At 33.1% G+C, this 22145-nt stretch overlaps 1 protein-coding gene across 1 annotated transcript; it reads left to right on the forward strand.

Moving 5' to 3' along the window:
- Nucleotides 1-666: 666 nt before the first annotated feature.
- LOC124361515 (general odorant-binding protein 83a-like) lies at nt 667-19472 on the forward strand. Its single transcript, XM_046815569.1, has 7 exons — nt 667-780; nt 3367-3445; nt 4905-4957; nt 5527-5562; nt 6235-6340; nt 8107-8171; nt 19316-19472. The coding sequence occupies exons 1-7, from the start codon at nt 733-735 to the stop codon at nt 19331-19333; spliced, it is 405 nt and encodes a 134-aa protein (XP_046671525.1). The 5' UTR covers nt 667-732; the 3' UTR covers nt 19334-19472.
- The last annotated feature ends 2673 nt before the right edge of the window (nt 19473-22145 follow it).

A 22145-nucleotide genomic window follows, 5' to 3' on the forward strand; every position in this document is an offset into this window, starting at 1 on the left:
AGAAAAGTTTTAACTTTTTTTGTAATTTTTTAAAGTAAGAAAATTATTTCAAACTTTTAAAAATGGCACTTTAAAAAGTTTACAACTAAATGGAGTATATATAGAATGCTCATATAGCGTAAGTTTCAGATATTATACATTTAAAAACCTAAAAATGTTATGCTTATCAGCCAACAGTTTAAATTTTCATCCCTTTATTCTTAGTCCTTCTGCAAATATTTCCACTTCGAATCCGACCAAAATTGGCTCGTCTGACGATCGTGATTAAATAATCATTGTAGGAATGATCATAAAATTGAATTTCCTAAGTATTAATGTTGAACCAATGTTTTATAGAATTTTATAGTTAATTTTCCACCGTTTTAATTTAGGTTTCACGGAAGAATATAGCTTTAGCTATAACCAAATCTGATATATTTTGTAATTGTTTAACTAATAAAAGAGTCGGTTAATGCAGAAATAATAATGGAGTATAATGTAATTTAATCAGGATATGAGTAATTGTACGTAGTACCATGCTACTATTCTACAACGAAAACAAAGCTCTAAATACAGTATACGTGTAGTGTGGTCTACATAATGAACAAGGATGACAAGGACGCGAAGAAACAAAGGGACACAGGAAGCGACTAAGTATATGACGAGTAATATATAAGCACAGTGGCACACGTTTGACAGGTATTGGAGAGAGACGTGAAACCCCACTAACTCGAGTCCTGTATTTTGTCTACAATGAAGACTCAGTTGTATGTGTGTATCGCTTTATTCATCTCAGTTCAGGTAAATTTAAGAAAACTATTGTTTCCGTTTAAAGTCGAAATTATCAAACTAAGAACTAACTATCAAATAATGTGTTGCTTTTATTAAACTATTTAAATAGCTATGATTTTAGTATATCTGTTTCTCAATATGGTAGCAATGCATGCTTTATTTTTAGTAAAGTGATTAACTTAGTACAGAACATGCCATTTGAATCAAATCCAAAAGATTAAAAAGTAAATTAATTTAAAAGCAAATTAATTAATTTTTTTGTAAATTTAAAAGTTCATATTTTAAATTTATTTAACAAATTATTGTTGTCTATTAGTATTGTACTTTAAGTATGATTTTGTGCGGTAGTACATTCTTATTACAATTTAATACCTGTCCTATAGTATAATTAAGCCTTATTTTAATCTTCAAAAACGAAACTATCACGCTTCACATTTTATGTAGACCCCACCAACCATGAAGCACTTTTCCAACGTGTTTAAAGCAATTTTGTCCTACTAATATAAATCACTTCTTAACCATCAGTACCGGTATTTCGTTTCTTTGGCGACAGTGTTCCTTTCAAGGGGGATTGTTCAGCAAAACAATAAAATTAAAGGTGGATAGTCACAACAACTTGTGCACTGCTGCACTGCAGTGATGGGACGGCACACATTTCCTTGGCGATTTTATTTGATAACCTCTCGAAACTGTTGCATAAAACTAGCACTCTAATAACATTTAGTAGTACTTCCATCATTCAAATTTCTATATTAAAAAAGTAAAGCCAGAACCTTGTATTCTAATTGTATTAGTACTAAACCTGGTAGCCTAGATATTACGCATATTACGCGAATACAGTAATTGTTTTTAAATAAGACTTTCCAAACGATGACTTGGAAAGCATTAAAATAACGCACAGGACAACTTTTAGCATTTGTATATAAACTCGTGTATTGTATAATATTAGTATACGTTTTGTTCCAGTTTCAGTGGCATTTATAAAATACAGAAAAATAAAAAATAGCTAGTGATACTGCCCAGTTATCGTGAACTTAAACATTACGAGTGTATGATGCATTAATAGCACACATACCGAATATATGAATACCCAAACGTAGCCTAATACCACGGAGCACCGCGTGCTCTTCTACACGTGGATTATTGGTTACACAATGTCAAACACAATCACAAATACAGCAAAAACATACCGATAAAGATTTCCATTTTTATGAACGTGTTTTGTATGAACAAATGAGAGATGTGCCTGGGTTCGTGTACCGGTGGAGTAAGTACTGTTTGGGAATGAATTTATTAATTAAATTAAATCAAATGCTATTACTATTTATGCAAATTTAATTGATGCATGTGAAATGCAATATTTACATAATATGGTGGTTTTTAGAGTACTTTTCATGTAAACTGTATATTTAAATACGTGTTTACTGTATGAGTGTACTATGATACATGATGTAGTACAGTTATCTACTGTACTAGGCTAACATGCTAGTGTCTCTGTATCATAATATAAATATTCATCCGAATCATCTAGTTTGACTTGTTTTGAACATAAGCTTGTAAAATGTTATGCACATTATTCTAATATGAAAAACTTGCAACAGGACTGATCACTTGGTCATAAGACAAAAACTTGGATCAATCCTGTTGTCGGTCGATAGCCAAGTATACAGTGATCTAATTATATTGCAGGATATTTACAAATATTATTGTTTAATATCACTTAGGTGATATTTTAATTATTACTTATTAATTAGGATTTAATAGGATTTAAATAATACGGCACATGTTCACAATGTATTCTTCTAACCATCTTCTTAAATCTATCTTACGTGGAGCTGTGTGCCATTACAATACTGGTACACTGCCACATTCATATCAATATAGATATGTACTATATACAATATACAACATATTACCAATATGTAACATCCTCATTTTTTTTTAATAAAAATTATATAAAACAACACAAACAGATTAAAGTTAATATAATTATGAAAATGGATGTTACCAAAAACTTTCAAACAAAAGTTATCTCTAAACAGTCATTCAAATGAGCAGGCTTTCTGATAGCCCGACCACATCTAGTTGTTTGGTTTTGCACTGGCCTATCAGGAACAACATTAGGTCTTTCAACAACATTTTCTATATTGTTATCATTTGGCCTACCCACATCATTTTCTTGTTGTATTCTACTAAAAAATTTATACCTACAGTACACAACATTCTTCTTAGGATTGAAGTATGCATCATAGAGTTCGATGACACCATGTTTAATATCACTTAGGTGATATTTTAATTATTACTTATTAATTAGGATTTAATAGGATTTAAATAATACGGCACATGTTCACAACACAATGTATTCTTCTAACCATCTTCTTAAATCTATCTTACGTGGAGCTGTGTGCCATTACAATACTGGTACACTGCCACATTCATATCAATATAGATATGTACTATATAAAATATACAACATATTACCAATATGTAACAATTATGGGATGATTAGAAATGATAAAAGATATTACAAATGCTAGAAGAATGTTCCTATGATAATATTTACTTCGTAATTTTTATTTGTTGCACTTGTTACAGGGAGAAATGACCGCGGACCAGAAGAAAATGACCGAAATGTTGCACAATAATTGTGTAAAAGAAACTAAAGTTCACGAAGGTAAAATCTAATATTTTTTCTGATTTCAATACTTCTATTTAACATAACTTTAACTGTAAATATTTGCCTAGTGAATTATACCAGTTTAGCTCTAATAAATAAACATTTCAAAAGTTATAATAATATTTTTATCTATTTACCCAGTTTATATTAACCAAAATGGTATTATGCCACTTGACAAATGTATTAAGGATGGATTGTAAGAATCGAAATCGTACATTCATAATGTGTTATGGTTGTGTCTTGTGTATCTTGTTTTAAAATTATGTCTTTTTACAAATTGGAGTTGTTAGAAATAAAAGGAAATGTAAGAATGACATCCTGTGTATACTGGAAAGTGGAAAGTACTTTCCATTCTGCACAGTAATCAGCTTGTTTCCTGAGCAAAAAATCTGAACATTTCTGAATGAATATTCAGAAATGTTCAGACTTTTTTCATGCAGAACAGAATTGTTCTGCATTGAAAAAACTCTTCTCACAAAACTAAAATATTGCAATGAACACAGCCAAATTAGAAGCATGAAATATTGTCAAAACAATAGCAAGTCCATTACTTCGTACAGAAACACATTCAACCCAAATTTGAGAGGACTCATTGTGGGGGGGGGGGATTCATTAATCCCAGGGACAGAGATATAATTTCTAAATACATGTTTATATGAGAAAGTCTTGTAACGAGCCCTATACAAAAATACGCCCAGGAGTTCTCAAACATTATTTAAATTTTGTAATACTCTATACAGTTACCGTAGTTTTAACTTTCTTCCGAACTGACGTCATCTACGTAATTTGTACGAACCAAAATGAAAGTAAAACAGCACAACGTAAGGCCATAGTTTGAAAAAATAATAACAACAAGACTTATGAGTTACTTGAATATATTTTCTCTGAAGTTCGCTTTATTATTTTGTGATTTGCAGTCAATGATAAAAGTTCGTACCTCGGGTCAGAATACGGAATTGAGCCTCAACTCTCGGCATTTGATCGAATTTCCAGTGAGTACAGTTACTGCTGAAATTCTCCAAAGAAGAGAATTCTCCCAATAAATAAATATTCTACTACACCCTTCGTCTTCAATAATATGTATTTAATAAATTTTAGTGATGAAAAACATTAAAATATTACACATTTTTTAAACCCAATATTTAGAACTAAAATTGTTGCTAGTTTTGAAATGTTACAGTACATGGTAAAATACGATACTATTCAATAACACCATTTTGTAGATTCAAAATGTGATTTTTACCTTCAACAGGTGCTATTGAAATCGCTCAAAAAATAGACCTACTACAACGACCTGAGAGACAGCTAAGCTCAAACATGAGCGCGAGGCTTAACACGTCAGCTTCAATGGCTTCAAAAAGTTCTTTGGAGTAAAAATTAGATATAGTGAACATTGTAGCTCTACAGTTTTAAAACTAGAAACTAATAAGTTACTGTAATAATAACTCATTTTCAGATTTAATTGTCGCGGCTAGTAAAGGAACCTTTAATGAAGATGAAAACTTAAAGGTAATACATGAGTTGACTTAACTATGACTATAATAACATAGTTTACTTACTGGGTGTTTGAAAGTCCTCTTCCTTTGTTTGGGTATGTAAAAGTGAAGCACGATGGAGAATATTCATATAATTCGCATATCTAATTCAAAATAAAAAAAATCATTGAAAGAGAATACAGAACCATAAAAACACTATTGAGAATGCGAGGCAACTGCACGATACATGTATCTTGCACTGTATTTATTGCCTCGACATGTTTTACTATTACCAGTTTAATTCTTTACCTAAAAAATTATTATAGAAGTCTTCACACGCCTGCTTTGATAAATAGAAATTCTATCTCAGAAAGATTAAAGATTTTGGATTATCTAATTTAAAGAAATGTGGGCGATAAAACGGCCCAAAACTAATAGAACAGTTATATTTTACGTCTTCTTGGTTAGACTACTACTCCGATCCCTCAAATTTATTTTGAAATATTGAAAGTATTTAAGCCTTTTTTATTTTAATCTTCATGATAAAAATGAAAGTATTCCATTTTATAGTCATATTTTAAAGTTCTTTTTTATCTTTTTCAGTGTTATATGAAATGTCTATTCGCCCAAATGGGAGTGGTAAGTTTTAACAGTAAAATGTCTTTAATTGTAGCTTAACTCTTCTAACACTGGTTTTATTAGCTAGGTTATTTTATATGGAAATTTTGATGAGGCAGTTTTACAGAAACGTGTGAATTCAATGTTACTTGGTAAATTAAAAAAAAACAACAGTTTATGTAAATTTAATATTTTAAGGCGGTGAAATCCAATCTTTAATACGCCGATTTACTAACTCTATTATCTTAGCTATAATAATTAATTAGGATTACCAGTTAGTTCATAATGTAACTATAACTTTTTTATTTGTCATACATATTCAGATGACGATTTATGAAAAGGGTTAACCGTCAGCCGTATAAATATCAGTTACTCATATATTAGTGATTATGTCACCTTTAGTGAAAGAGATAATGTTGTTATTTTTAGGTAGAATTTGTCATATAATAAATATTTAGTTCACAGTATTATCAAACTGTTAAATTATAATAATTGTAATAAAATTAAGTATTAACTCTCGGTTAATTTGTAATTTGTAACTAACTCATTATCAATAAAAAAATATTCAAAGATTATTTTACAGGGATAATCTTACTTAAAATGTGCTTAAAATTATAATCTATAGATATACAGTGGTATAAACACTATTTAAATGTGTGGTTTGTAATTTCAATCATTTTTTGTCATGACCAGTTTTCTGACGAAGACAACAGCTTCGACAAAGAGGCATTTATTGAAATGGTTCCAGAGGAAATTAAAGAAACCACAATAGCAGCGTTGGGGAAATGTTTGCCTGTGGGTGAGTAAAAGAAGCTATACAATTGATAAATTAATAACAACTATTCGATCAACTTTAAGGTTGTCAGTTACGGGCATTGAGCAACGACCGAATTAAGGCGTTCAAGTATTTTATGACAGGTACATTTATATATAGGTACTTTGAACGCTACATTAGTGCGTTATTATTTAAAGATGCGGGAATCTCACGTATTCTCGCATAATGGCACATAAAACAAACTATTAAAATACAATTTCTTCTGTCTGTTGTATAGTTAAAAAAATAAAACATTGGAGATATCCTCCTTCTGTATCTGCGCTTCTTACATGTAGTGTTTTCATTTTCCCCATAAGAAATTTGAATCCAAAACTTGGTCTTAAAAATGTTTGAAGATAAGACCAAAGTACTTACCAGTAAAAAAGCGGGAAAATAATGTCTATTCAAAAAATTAAAATTTGCCTACCAGGTATTACTACGGCTTTCAAAATACAACCTGACCAATATCCAGTAATTTAATAACTAGCTTTCGTAGTGATCGTTACCTCTAGCTCAATTCTAATTTAAACAAAATCGCAGGGTTTCATCCTAAACCAGTCGTTTTACAAGGCCAGTTTTATGTTGATCTAAATATTTCTAGGACAATAACAATCTTGATACATACTGCGCTTCGGAGAATTTGCCAATACTTTGGCTAGGTACTTCGTCTGTACTTTGTGCTTGTTGTCAAACAATAAAGCGTTAACTTCCCGCTTGAACTTAATTTGTCACTATCGCACAGACAAAAAAATCAATACATATCTTTTGCTGAATTTTAAAACGACTCAGTTTTAGCTGCGTTTTGAGGCGCATCGAGCCAATTGACCGCGGTGATCTCAAATATGTGGAAACTCCGCTCTAACGTAGTCATGTTCAAGTCCATCCAATCATCTTGTTCGTACATTCCAGTGACCTAGTCGACTATTGAGGAGTAAAGCATAAACAATCCATTATAGTAATTCAACAGTTATAAGGAAAATTTACAAGGAAAGATAACATCAAATCACACAAGTAAACCTTAACAATTTTAAACTGTAATGTTTATCTGATTGATACCAAACCAAATCCACGTTTTAAGAAACGTCTTTGTGTGCTTATAACTATTTTTATCTAATCCTATTAATCAAGATGGAGACTTCTTATTACGAGCATATTACTAACATTACAGCTATTAATGAGTCACCATGCCATATCATACTTTCGTTAATTTGTGATGGCAGACACATGAAATATATTTGTTTGATTTGCGCCAGAAGGGTTATATAATACTAAATTCAAATGCGTCATATCTGTTTTGAAATATGAAACTAATATACAAAAGTACAATAGAAAACAAAATATAGAAATTTAAAAAAATGTTAGTGCTGAAACATTTTACACCATAGAGTACAAAGATATAAATATAAGTAAAGCCGGTAGAATAAAAAGTGATTAAAATATAAATATGCAATACAATGGAATGTGTAATTAAATAAACAGATACTATGGTGTATAGAAACATTCATTACAAGGTAACGAAAGAGTTACTACACAGACATTTATTTTTTGACCTTAATAAGGGGTTTCTTTGGACCAAGAAGAACTTATGTGCCAAGTTTCAAGTCTCTATTCTCGAATCAAAAAGTGTAGAAGCTCTAGTTCCATCGTCGACCACATTGATATTTTAGTTTTTAACATAAACATTCAATTATAGTATAAAACCATAAAACGTCATTATATAATTTTTATAATATCTGATTTATGTTTTATAGGTGGTTCAAATGGTTGTGAGATGGCCTTCAACCTGAACAAGTGCTTTTACATGCATGATCCTGAGGTAACTAGACTTTTACAATTAACAACATCTTTTGCTTGCAAGTCTCCATTGCTTGATGATTTACTAGTTGAAAATGCGCAAGCGATGTCCACTCAACGACGACTAGAGTAGAAACGCACTAGTGCGTTTGTGATGATTGCTCAACCCCCTCCGGTAACCGCTACAACTACCCACCTGCATTCCAGACACAACAGTAAACACTACGTAACATAGTACAAACCAAATATACTCGTAATTTCCTCACTTTAAATAGTTCCATTTTTGGTGCAAACATGACATTGCACTCTGTTTAAACCATTCGTTTCTTTTATAAAACTACAGATAAGTTTTGATACTTAACAACAGCAAACAGAAGTATTACTTACGTAACGCTGTGTTGCAGGGAAAATATACTTATGGATAGTATCTGGTTTTAGTTATATAGTCCCATATATATACAGCCGCATGTGTAACTGACTGACTGACTCACTGATAGGCGATACAAATTCTAACCCACTTCTAGAAGTGCTGGAAACACCAAATTTTGCACACACGTAGCTGGAGTCTTCAAACCACCGGGAAAAATCTGAAAACCGGAATTTTTTACTTTTGAACCCCTCAAAAAAATTCCCGAACTGACCCCTTTTTTACCCTTGCAGGCTTTTATTTGAAGCCCGATAGTGGGCGAACTGTTGGAGCTAGCTTCGATCTGATGAAAAATTCATAGTCACGAATGAAGTGAACTACAACAAAGGTCCAGTGACTTTTTGTTCTAACTCAATTGGTTTGGCCGCAAAACGCGATTAAATTAAAATATTTTGAAATTTTCGCCTAAAAATTTACCTTTCGGGCTCGATAGCGGCTAAACGGTTGGTCGTAGCTCAAAACAAATTTTCAATGGGATTTAGAAAAATTGCGTGATCTACAAAAAAGGTTTCGTAACATTTTGCCCTATCATCAACGGTTTGGCCGCATAACGCGTTTTAAAGTATAGATTTTTTACGTTTTACGTGAGATATTGTTTTCTGAGCTCTGTGTTAGCGGAACCTTTGAAGTTAGGGTAGAATAAAAATCGCATTTTAATACGAAACAATGAGGTCTACAAAAGAGGTCCAGTGACATTTTATTCTATCTTCCATGGTTTAGCCGTAAAACGTGATTATGTTGAAAACTTCACTCAAAAACTTAACTTCTGGGCTCGATATTGGCCGAACCGTTAGCCCTAGCTTAAATGTAAAATTTTTTGTAACTAGCTATTCATAGGATCTAAAAAAAAGATTCAGCAGCTTTCTATCGTTTATCTTTCCGTAAGCCTGATAAATGCTCTAAATGACAAATTCTTCGTCGTTACTTTTAGGTGTTATTTTTCAACTTTAATTAGTGCGCTTCATGCTGGTTCCAGCTTGACCTTGTATTACTACGTTAACGAGTGACTAAACCCCCCCCCCCATGTCAGGAGTTGGCTGAGCGTTAGTGAAGTTTCAATAGTAGATAGGGACAGGGTGTTTTTTATTATGTTCAAAGACACAACACCCTCTAAAATAGGCCCACGTGTGTCATTAACCCCTTGTAACATTAACTCCCCCCCCCCGGGAATTTATTCATATATGACCAGAAAATATCCTGACTAAATTAAACCCACTGATGTCTTAACCCCCGGTAACATTAAACCCCCCCCCCCCGGGAAATATCTAGTATGACCAGATAACCTCCTGAGTAAATTAAACCCCCTGATGTCTTAATTCCCGGTAACATTAACCCCCCCTGGAATTGTCTTGCATAACCAGATAACATCCTGAGTAAATTAAACCCACTGATGTTTTAACCCCCGGTAACATAAACCCCCCCCCCGGAAGTATCTGGTATGACCAGATAACCTCCTGAGTAAATTAAACCCCCTGATGTATTAACCCCTGGTAACATTAAAACCCCCCCCCTGGGAATTTCCTGGCATGACCTCATGTCCGAATTTCACCAATCACCAAATCCCCGAATTTAAGGCACTTACTTTGGGGGCCTGGGAGCGTAGCCCCCAGCGAGCCGAAGGCGAGTTATACTATACAGCTCCTACAGTATATGCATCTGTCCGCCTGTTACACCTAAAAAAATAAACTCCAAACAAAGAATTTTAGTTTAGTGAGGTAAGGAATGAAGGAAGAAGCGTGATACAGTGAAAAAGGTAATCGTGATGTTCTACAACACTATCTGTTAATTCAAGCATGCAAAAAGATATTTTTAAAACATATACGCACACATCTTTGTTTTGTTTTTAACGTTTGAATGCAATCAATCTCGTTAACACAACATTGAGAATGAAACTAAGAAGAAGAATGAACTAAAAAGGACTTTAAGCTACTACAATTTCTCTAAGTCATAAGGATGTTTTTAAATTCAAAGTTATAAAAAGCTATACATAACGATTTATCTTAGAAGCTTATGCAATATTGCACTACGGAAGGTTGGGACACACATAACCGCACCGCGCCCGACACGTCAGTCGGCCGTGTGCTGGCCGTCATACGGTGAAAGAATTGCAGCGCAGTTTTCAACCTGCAAGTCCACACATGTCCGCACCGACACCAGACCGTCGTGGGCGCACCGTCACCGATATGTTTAGTTTGAATTTTGACGGGCACGGTGCGGTCTACGAGCGGCATCATATGTTGTTTACTGTTGCGTTCTTCTTTTTAAAACTATTTAAGTAGTCTACACGTTCTATTTTATTGAATTATTTAGTATAGCCTACTAACTCTACATCCTGTGTTCGCGTACAAAATCATATTTATTATTAAAAGTATTACATTTTCTTACCTTAGAGTAAACTAGTCATATTTTCTTATTGTGCATATTTTCTTATTACAACACATTTGAAAACCATGTTGTACATTAAGTGATTTTAAACAACTAAATTCGAATTATGAAAAATCTATAAACATTTTTCATTAATTAAAAAATAACAAGCATGTAATTATTTGTGCAAAAATCTATTTTTCTTTGATGTATTGAAGTTACTTGATAAATTTATTCCGGTATTTTGTAAGGGTCATATTTTAGAATGATTCTATGACATTTTTATTTTTTTATTCTTTTCACTTCAATAAAGTAAAATAAAAATATTTTATTTACAATAAGATTTTCAAGCAAGAAAACCCATGTTAAAAATAAATAAATAATAATAAATCATTTATTTCCCCATAATAACAAACTGAATATTACAAATAAATATTATTGCCAGTGCTTAATAATAAATAATACTATGACATAACGTATTTACAATAGCAGTAAATAACAAATAAAAAAAAGTTTTCTACTTACTTATTTCTAATTATGTACCTACTTAGAGTAATAAAATATAAAAAGTAGGTTACATCCTTTTAGATTTTTCTTTCTTTTTTTAAACTAATAATTAGACCAATAGATTTACAAAATAAGGGAAATTTAGGTACCCCATAAGAGGCTGTGCCTGTGTTGGGGATACTATATACAAAAAGGGTAACAAATTAAAATAGCGGAATCGAGCAAGAATGAAATGATAAAAATGAGTTATTGTAGCTTATGTAGTAAATAATGTACTATTACGTTTAAAAGTTTAAATTTAGTATAACTAGTGTGCTGTATTAAACAAAAAGGATGTATGCATGATTTACAATTCAAATATTAGGCTTTACACATGTAACATTAAATATTATATTATAAATAATTATTTTATAATGCTATAACGCGCCTATTTAAATATTATTATAATTTAGCAGACAAGACTAACCATACACTAATGTATTATCTTAAACATATACTCAATATCATTTTGACCGATCAACCATACTCTAATTTTTTTTTAGAAAATATATTTATGTTTCTACTATTTTTTACTAATTCTGGCAATAAACTATTTGTCCTCGGAGCTATAAAAGAAAAACATTTTGTAAAATCTGTTTTTTGTAAGTTCTCCAGTATATATTTTACAAATATTTACTATGTTTTACAAATTATTATAAAAGGGCTTGCAACATGGCAAACTCTCTGGCATCACACTATAGCTCTTGGGTTTAATACGAAAACACTAAATATACTGTTTATAGTGTATTTGACCGAAATTCACTGCAATGAAACACAATAAACAAGAATTATAGGGATAAAAAATATAACCAAGATAATGATATTTACAAATTTTACATACTAGCTGATTGTACAAAGCTTTACTGTAGCATTACAATGTTTCATTCACCGCAGCGATTAATAAAAATAACAACAATGATATTAACAATTTTCTCAAGCAATACTTAATCTTCCAAATATTTTTTAAGTATCTGTCACTTCGAATTCAAAAGAAACATGCTCTAGTACAAACAGTGAGATTGTTGCGCTGGGACTGCAAACGGACATGTGTGGCCTCACGGTAACCGAGCCGAGCCCGCACCGACAATCAGCCGACTCACGTGTCGGGCACGGTGCGGTTATGTGTGTCCGAACCTTTAGATTGTGACATATACACATACTGTCTTACAATAGGTTAAAATTTGTATTTTTATAACTAGATCAAGGTCACTCAAACGTTAAAATAGAATGTGTAGCTAGCATACTGTTTGAACATCGTGAGCTTTCTTTAGACAAAGACAACAGCGCTTGGCTGAGTAATTATAATAACTTTTGTATGCAGTCGAGTCTACAAACCAATGTCTTTGATTCTTTCCATTAGATTGTAAAAACAATAAAACTTGTATCTCGTTTCTTTCCACAAGTTCGCACAACGAAAGGGGGACAGAATCTTGTTATAACCTTTGTTTTGATTCTTTTTGTTCTGTAGGAATATCCAACATTAGTCAGCAATACAAAGTTTGTGTGAGAGTTACAGTGTCGAAACAGGTTTTTGGGAGTATAAGCAACGCTGCAACTGGGGTTTTTTCACAAGGTTATAAATATAAAAGGTTATATAAACTTTTCATCAAAATGACCATGGTCGGCCATTGTTTTTAGTTTGATAGTCGAAAATCTTGTTATTTATGTGTTTTGTATTGACAACATTGTACTGCCGAAAAACTGGTTTTTATATGTTAGCAATAATCGGGACTATTTTTTTCGGTGAAATTACGTTAACCTGTGTTAGTATGCAAAAAATTACGGCGATTGGAGCGGTAGTCGCTGATCTTAAGATTTACCATTGTGTTTCATCTCGTTATAGCATATAAATCCCGAGATGTGGATTCATTAGATATATTATCTTCTTTTACTCTCATCATTCACTTTATAAATTCGAGTACTGACTCAAGGAAGCGTTTCAACAAATTTCTTTCCTTAATATATATAACAAGGAAGTCGATCAGTGATTCAGTTTTAAAACCAAGTTTTTTCGGTTTTTTTATTTCTATATGGAATATAAAATGTATCTACATGATAATTGATTTTTTATAATTTAAGGCTTTAATTTATTTCGTTATAGTTAGGCATTATAAAACATTTAGTTCAAAATTGGTGTTTGAGGTTTTTTGTCTTAAAAAAAGAAGAAGGGTTACATATGCAAATATTCGTAGTTATTATGCTGCCTGTATGGACTATTCATGTATATCCACTGTATACAGGGTGTTTGAAAAGTATGGGTACGGCTTAATATTTTAAAAACCATAGGAGATAACATCTACAAACTTTGCACAGTGTCATATGGCTATGTGAACTATTTTTCCTTGCTATTACCATGACATGCCAACCATGGGGGGACGGCCCACAGAGGAAAACATGGAAATCTTAAATTGAAGCATGGGTCGAGTGATACCTCATTTGAAAGAGCTCACTTAGTAGAGTTGAATGCCGCAAACCGCATCTCAAAAGGTTTATCCAATCAGAAATGGCGGGTTGTTTTAGGTACACATTGTGAAGTACATTATGCGCTGCCATTTCTGACTGGATCGTCGTATTCTGATGCGGTTGGCGGCGTTTCACTCTACTAACCAATGTGTTTTCACTGACTTTTTTTAATTAGCAAATTGTGTCATAAATTTATAACACAATACATAAAACACAATAAATACCAATGTTTTTTAGTTTTATTTATTGTGTTATAAATTAAAAAAGTCAGTGAAAACACCTTGGTTAGTAGAGTGAAACGCCGCCAACCGCATCAGAATACGACGATCCAGTCAGAAATTGCAGCACATAATGTACTTCGCAATGTGTACCTAAAACAACCTGCCTTTTCTGATTGGATAAACCTTTTGAGATGCGGTTTGCGGCATTCAACTCTACTAAGTGAGCTCTTTCAAATGAGGTATCACTCGACCGATGCTTCAATTTAAGATTTCCATGTTTTCCTCTGTGGGCCGTCCCCCCATGGTTGGCATGTCATGGTAATAGCAAGGAAAAATAGTTTACATAGCCATATGACACTGTGCAAAGTTTGTAGATATTATCTCCTATGGTTTTTAAAATATTAAGCCGTACCCATACTTTTCAAACACCCTGTATATAAGGGTACACAATGTTCGATGAATAGGCATTCATATATACACTGGATATACATGAATAGTCCATACAGGCTGCTTAATAACTACGAATATTTGCCTATACAGGGTGATTCGGTTAGTGTTACCGGCACTTTCTGAGCTGATTGTACTATAAAAAATAAAGAAAAAAGTTCATATAAACATGGGTCCGGAAATGCTTCCTTACTGGGTTATGGCCAATTGAAGATTTCACCAAAAATTGTGTGCAGGAGGTCAAATGATGATTTGCCGCGTGTTTATGAAGAAATATTTATAGGCGAATGCAACTTTTTCTAACGGATTTTTAGATGAGAAATTGAATAAAGTTCATCTCATAGCTGTATCTCATTTAGTTTTTTTGTTATACTACAAAAAACAGAAATAAAATAATTTTGAAAACACTTTTTTAAGGTTTAATGGACAATTATTTTGTTAAATAGGCATTGAAGACCCACATTTTTACAAAGAAACTTACAGAAAATTTAATTCTGAATAAAATTATGTGCCACACGGCTATTAACAGCGAAGTATTAGTTTCTGGAATTTAATTTTACAACAAACATTCTACCAAGCAAGAAATACGTATTTAGTAAATAAACACCGTAATGTAATGATATAAGGTACACAAATAATTGATTAGCATACAATTGTAAATACGATTTTAATAGATTAATGCTCAACTAAAAAACAATAATACTATTACTTTTTAGGACTATCCAAATGGTTACATCATGTACCTACATATCTTTGTCACGTTAGCTTTACAGAAGGTAAATTATGTTTTTATAAGTTGGTATTACAAATCAGCTGTTCAACAATACACTGCAATTTATTGAGGAATCCAAATTATTTGTTACCAATTCTGTACTAGTTTAATGAGTGCAATTTAATACAATTAATTTACTACTCGTTTGTTAGTGAAGTGTATTTTAAAGTAACTTACTATCACAATTGCAATGCCTTTGTTATTTACAACGGAAGAATATGCCGACATGGTATTTGTCTTAGGCGTTTGTGACGGAAATGCAACCGCTGCTACTGCAGAATACCGAAGACGATTTCCTAATCGCAGAGTTCCAAACCCAAAAACGATCAGTGGATCATTTCGTACCCTAAGAGTAACAGGTAAACTTCCTAGTATTAATAATTATCGGGATCGCCCTGCCCTGCCCAGAATAATGTAGATATGGAAGAGGCTATAATCATGGCTACTGAACGCAGTCCTGGTGTCAGTACACGGCGTCTTTCTAGGCGATTCGCAGTGTCTCAGTCTGAAGTATGGAGAACTTTGCGCAAAAATAGCATGTTCCCTTACCATAAACAACAAGTTCAAAGTATTCAACCAACAGATCCTCCTCTTCGATTGGAATTTTGCAACTGGTTAATTAGAAACCGTCAACATCATAGAACCATTTTATTCACTGATGAAGCTCAATTTACCCGAGATGGCGTCAACAACCTTCACAATGAACACACTTGGGCAGAGGGAAATCCACATAGTACAATCGTGCGCAACTTTCAACACAGATTTAGTGTAAATGTATGGTGTGGACTCATTCATGATCGATTAATAGGACCATTCATTCTCCGAGGACATCTAAATTCCCGCATGTACCTAGAATTCCTTACAGAACAACTACCACTATTATTAGAAAATGTTCCATTAGCAGGAAGGTGCAATATTATTATTTATCAACATGATGGTGCCCCTGCCCACTTTTCCCATAATGTAACAATGCACTTAAACGAGCAGTTTCCCGGGCGATGGATTGGTCGCGGTGGACAACACACTTGGCCACCAAGATCACCAGATCTAACTCCATTAGATTTCTGGGTATTTATTTACAATACCGTGACCATGAAAAATGGACTTTTTTTCATGGGTTGGGCATTTATAGCCATGTATTATTATCACAGGTGCATATAAACTGGGGGGAAAGTATATCATTGTATTATATTGATGCCTTTCGGGCATTATTGCATTAAGGATGGAAAATAACCGACAAAATTTTGTCGAGCAACACTTGGAGGGTTAAGGATCAGGGGCATCACGTGATCTGGGATTCGACTTTTGCAAGCTCGAGTTAATTTTTTTTCTAAAAGAGCAAGCAGTGCGCAGCGGGCAGGCATCGTTGACAGGATTAACGTCATCATTTCAGTAAAAATTGCCAGAGGTACTGTCAAAAACAGAGTTTTCAGAGGATTTCAAAAAATCGTAACTCCTTTGATTTTTGTTGCCGACGAATTTTTTCTTCACTATTGTTTTCAGGAAAAATTGTAGTTTTCAGGAAAAAAAAATGAACATACCTTTCCATGGTCACGTTATTGTAAATTGATACCGATTTATGTATATGGGGTTGGATGAAGAACCTGGTGTACCAGGAAAAAGTAAATACACGTGAAGAGTTAATAAATCGAATTGAAGATGCCGCCGCACAAATCAAAAACAATCGTGCAGCGTTGCGGAGGATAACTCGATCAATCAGAAAGCGAGCTGCTAAGTGTATTGAAGTACAAGGACTGATTTTTGAACACCTGTTATGAAAGTGGTACGTAATATTATAAGCTTTAGATGAAAAACAATAATTTATTTAAAACTTAATTTAAATTGCATCCTAATAAATCTTATGTGTAGGCTACTCTATGTCATTAAAATGCGGTTTTCCTTTGCTTTGGAATTTCTTGCTTGGTAGAATGTTTGTTGTAACATTAAATTCCAGAAACTAATACTTCGCTGTTAATAGCCGTGTGGCACATAATTTTATTCAGAATTAAATTTTCTGCAAGTTTCTTTGTAAAAATGTGGGTCTTCAATGCCTATTTAACAAAATAATTGTCCGTTAAACCTTAAAAAAGTGTTTTCAAAATTATTTTATTTCTGTTTTTTGTAGTATAACAAAAAAACTAAATGAGATACAGCTATGAGATGAACTTTATTCAATTTCTCATCTAAAAATCCGTTAGAAAAAGTTGCATTCGCCTATAAATATCTCTTCATAAACACGCGGCAAATCATCATTTGACCTCCTGCACACAATTTTTGGTGAAGTCTTCAATTGGCCATATCCCAGTAAGGAAGCATTTCCGGACCCATGTTTATATGAACTTTTTTCTTTATTTTTTATAGTACAATCAGCTCAGAAAGTGCCGGTAACACTAACCGAATCACCCTGTATAAATAATAGGGAAGGCTCCAATCATGACTGATAACGCAGTGAAATGTCATATTCTTCAGAAAAAATCCAATGGAAACCTTTTCCCATAGTCCCAGATATCAATGAAAGGCCTGAACGTTTCTTTCTTTGACAATGAGTATTACTTGAGATGATATTATTGTAGTTTGCAGTAGTTATGGTATGAAAGACGATAGTTTCAGGACATTATCCTATTCTTCAACATGTCTCTCATACTCTAAAACACTTTAATTATAAGAGCATTTAATATGGTTCCTCTTTAAATTGTACCATAGTACAGTGATAGAGTCTACTGACAGAAGTGTTCTCTTTTATCTGGAATATGTTGGTGGTCATTAAGTTTTCAAAACATTTTCCAGTTGTTATTGTGATGTTTTGGTATTCGCAATGATTTAGTGAAATTATCATATATATCTGTGCGGCTTAGTCATTTGACAGCACAAACATTTTAGCAATAGGTGGTTTTACGGTTGAATTATAACATGAGGTTGGTTCTGCTAAATACTTCATACTTGCAAGAGGAATTTGACAGTCTTCTTCATCACCTATAGCAAGGCAGCTTTCGGCCTTTGTATTGGAGTGTACTGTGAGAGCTGTGTCTTTTTCAGATTCCAACTTGACGTTTTCTGATACTTGTGAACATGACGATGGCACATGCCTATCAAGAAATAGTTGATAGTTATGATAAAATCTACTGCGCATAAAGCAGCTATGGTGGGAAGGCCTGATTCGATGTGAATGTTGAATTCAGCTCCATTTTGCCTTCCTCTTGTGTGCAGCATCCGAAATTTTGTATGCTGTTGCAGACTTGACTCCTGAAATCTGGTGTCATGTTCATCTGAAGTGATCCAAAAATAGTTGGTGATGAAAAACGAAGACGTTCAAAATGAAGCCCCCGCATCGTTTCGACATCACAGTGCGCTCAATAGTGCACCTGATGAGGCAATGAGAATACCTCTTCACCTATATTACACTACTTTATGTAGTATGGGTGTCTCTGATGTCGAAACGATGTGGGGGGGTTCATTTTTAGCGTCCTCATTCGTCACCGAAAATTATTGTGTCCATTCAGAAGAACATGACTCCAGATTTCAGGAGTCAAGTCTGCAACATCATCATATTTCGGATGCTGCACGTAAGAGAAAGGTGAACTGGAGCTGAATTCAGCATTCACATAGAATCTACTGATTACATGAGCTGTATGTAATCCACTCAGCTGTATAATAAATCATTAATGCTGCTTTAAGATGGGAAAGCATTGAAAACATATCAATGGAGTATTTTTTATCTATGAAAATAGTCTACTTAACACAATTACATCTTACGTGTTACAATAAAAGAGGGTTCCTAAAGTACTTTTCAGATCGCTCTTAAAAAAGGCTTACTATATGAAATACTACTGAACTTATTAAAAATGTTTTGTTATGTTTAAAGCATATTTATTGTATCGTATCAAATATTCAATTTATGATTCACAAGTTTTTATTTTTTGTTTCAGAAATATATGATTGTGTAAGTATATTGCTGCTTTTCTATATACAGAAGAATGGAGAATAGTTTAATAGAAATATAAAAAAAGAAGATAAAGTCTAACCATCACCTGCATTATATTATATGTACATACACAATGTGTTGAATAAAATAAACAAATATTATAAAGTATCACTTATTATTTCCTACAATTTTAGACTGTGGTTTCATGTTATTAATTAAGAAAATGTTTAAATAACTAGAAATTTGACCCATTTGTTCGGTGTTGTAATCGCAAGGATAACAATATTATTTTTTAACGATCATCTGTAGATTGCCAAATAGTAGCCTAGTTTTCATCACTAGCAGCAAAAGAGGTTGTTTTCTGAGGGTACGCCTGAATTAGCACTCTCTCGCTCCTGACGTCATTTTGACGTTACAAAAGGGGGTGCTAAATCAACGCTTGTTCATGCCCTGAATAAGCACCCCCTTTGAATAGGGGGTTCTAATTCAGTGCCTTGACCATGTCCATGTGCTGATTTAGCACCCCCTTGAAATTGGGGGGTGCTAAATCAACACATATAATTGTTAATGCAATGCACTCCCTACTGAACAAAACAATGAACATCTAACCTTATTGTGATTTGTTAATAGGTATATTTATTGCATTATTTCATATCAATATTTAAAAAACAAGTAATTAATTGCCTAAAAGTAATATGCATTGGATATACTTACTTTACAAAGCTAGGGTCTAGACATTCAAATACATTTTTATTTTACAGTAAAATTAATTTGAAGCCATGGTACAAATCACGCAGAGGGATTAATATTGCTTAAATCTGGCATATGTAATAAATATACATTCAGAGATTTTACCAAACTATGGACAACTTTAAAAACAATTATCTATATTTTTTTTAACTTGGGATAGTTTTGTACTGTGAAATTTTAATTTCCAAAAGGCTAGGGGTAAAGACGAGACCAATTTAAATTATTTGGTTCAAACACAAAGCCTAAAATTACAATATGAGTTAATGTTTACAAGAATCAGTATCTAATATATCCCTGTTGTTGTTCGCTTGTAAAAAAGTTGGTACAAAGCGATAATATTCGTGAAGTTGATTTCCTTCAGTTATATCCATAACAGTTCCTTCAGTTATATCCATATATTTGATTCAACTATAAAAAAATAAAAACAAACCGTGTTGAAACATGTAACAATCAATATATTACCATATTTTCAAAAGCATTACTACTCAGGATAAGACAAGCATTTATATATGGATCTCCGGTGCATAGTTCTCTGTCGGTTTGTATCTTAAAAACTAATGAATTCAATTCTACCAAATCTTGGTCAAATGTTTATGGTGGAAAGGTCAGTTACAAACAAATATATTATCTTTAATATTTCCAAAATATCGGTCATCAAAATATTGTTACTTTGAATTTCTTAAAATGTGCAATTTTACTAAAATATTAAATTTTTGTGTATTTTAACACAACTATGACACCAAAATCATGTAAAATTAATACACACAAATTTACTATGACAAAACACGGTCGACATTGAAGTTCCCAGTGTGTATCTCACAGTACAAAAATTGAATACACGGCTGCTCCTGAATATCTTATGCCAATAGCACTCACATCAGTTATTTGATTTAAAATACATTAAGATCTGTTGCCAAGTCACTTTTTGTCTAATAAATTAAAAACTAATAGAGGTATTGTAAAAAATGTATTAGCAATGAGTGTATTTATGAACAACGACAGACAAAAACAAACTTCTTGATTACCAATAATATCCAGAATACACTAAATGATTTGAATTCGTCACTGTTGCTATCTATAATGACGGCAAGTTAGATAATACTATTGTCATTGGCTCAATGGTACTTGCAGTACTGCAGTGCACTAATACCTCTCGAAATACTTGTAATTTACTGGATATACAGGGTGTACATAAAGTCCTGCACAGGTATATTTATGAACGATAACAGATAAATCAACAAGATTTGGTACATCAACACTACACCTAAAAATATACTTTTTGAAGGATTTATCAGTTTTCTGTAATAGCAAGGAGTCAGAAGGAAATCTTAAATAGGAGCATAGGTCAATATGCACATCATTTTAAAGGGCTTATCTAGCAGAGTGTAATGCCGCAAACCGCACTCAAAAAGATTAATCCAGTACAAAATGGCGGCTGTTCAAAGGTTTTATTTAAAAAAAGATGTCTACTTACCAAATGTTTTCAGAGTAAATGTTCGAATTGTTCACCTCCAGTTATTTAACAGTTGGAAAGACGCACACAAAAACTATTAACAGAATTTTGCAGGGCAACTTGAAGAATCGACTGACATTCTTGAAGTATTCTTTGTCTCAGTTCATTTAAATTTTGAGGATTTGTTTTGTAGACGTTGTTCTTAAGGTAACCCCAAACAAAATATTCTAATGGAGACAGATCTGGTGAACACGCTGGCCATTCTACAGTCCCCCGCCTTCTGATCCACCGTTGCCAAAAAGTGTTTAAATAGGCTCTTACGTCGATGCCGTAGTGTGGGGGTGCTCCGTCCTGTTGAAACCAGATATTCTGGAAATGTTCTCCAAACATGTTTCGAAGTGCTGGTGTAATTTCATTTTCCAGCAAACGTTGGTATGATATTGCACTTAAATTTCCTTCAATAAAGAAAGGACCTACCAACTGGGTACCTATCACACCAAGCCAGACATTCACCTTTAGCGGATACTGCGTATGTGTCTCCCGCATCCAGTGAGGATTTTCGCTACTCCAGTAACGGCAATTGTGCCTGTTTACGCTTCCATTCAGCATAAATGAACACTCGTCTGAAAAC

This window comes from Homalodisca vitripennis, chromosome 4 (assembly GCF_021130785.1).
Source record: "Homalodisca vitripennis isolate AUS2020 chromosome 4, UT_GWSS_2.1, whole genome shotgun sequence".
NCBI classification, from domain to species: domain Eukaryota; kingdom Metazoa; phylum Arthropoda; class Insecta; order Hemiptera; family Cicadellidae; genus Homalodisca; species Homalodisca vitripennis.

Bases quoted from the DNA above. Each gene is read 5' to 3' on its own strand.
- LOC124361515 (XM_046815569.1), top strand. From the start codon at position 733: ATGAAGACTCAGTTGTATGTGTGTATCGCTTTATTCATCTCAGTTCAG. The intron at 3,446-4,904 runs GTAAAATCTAAT...ACTCATTTTCAG, and splicing joins AGAAACTAAAGTTCACGAAG to ATTTAATTGTCGCGGCTAGT. The intron at 4,958-5,526 runs GTAATACATGAG...TATCTTTTTCAG, and splicing joins ATGAAGATGAAAACTTAAAG to TGTTATATGAAATGTCTATT.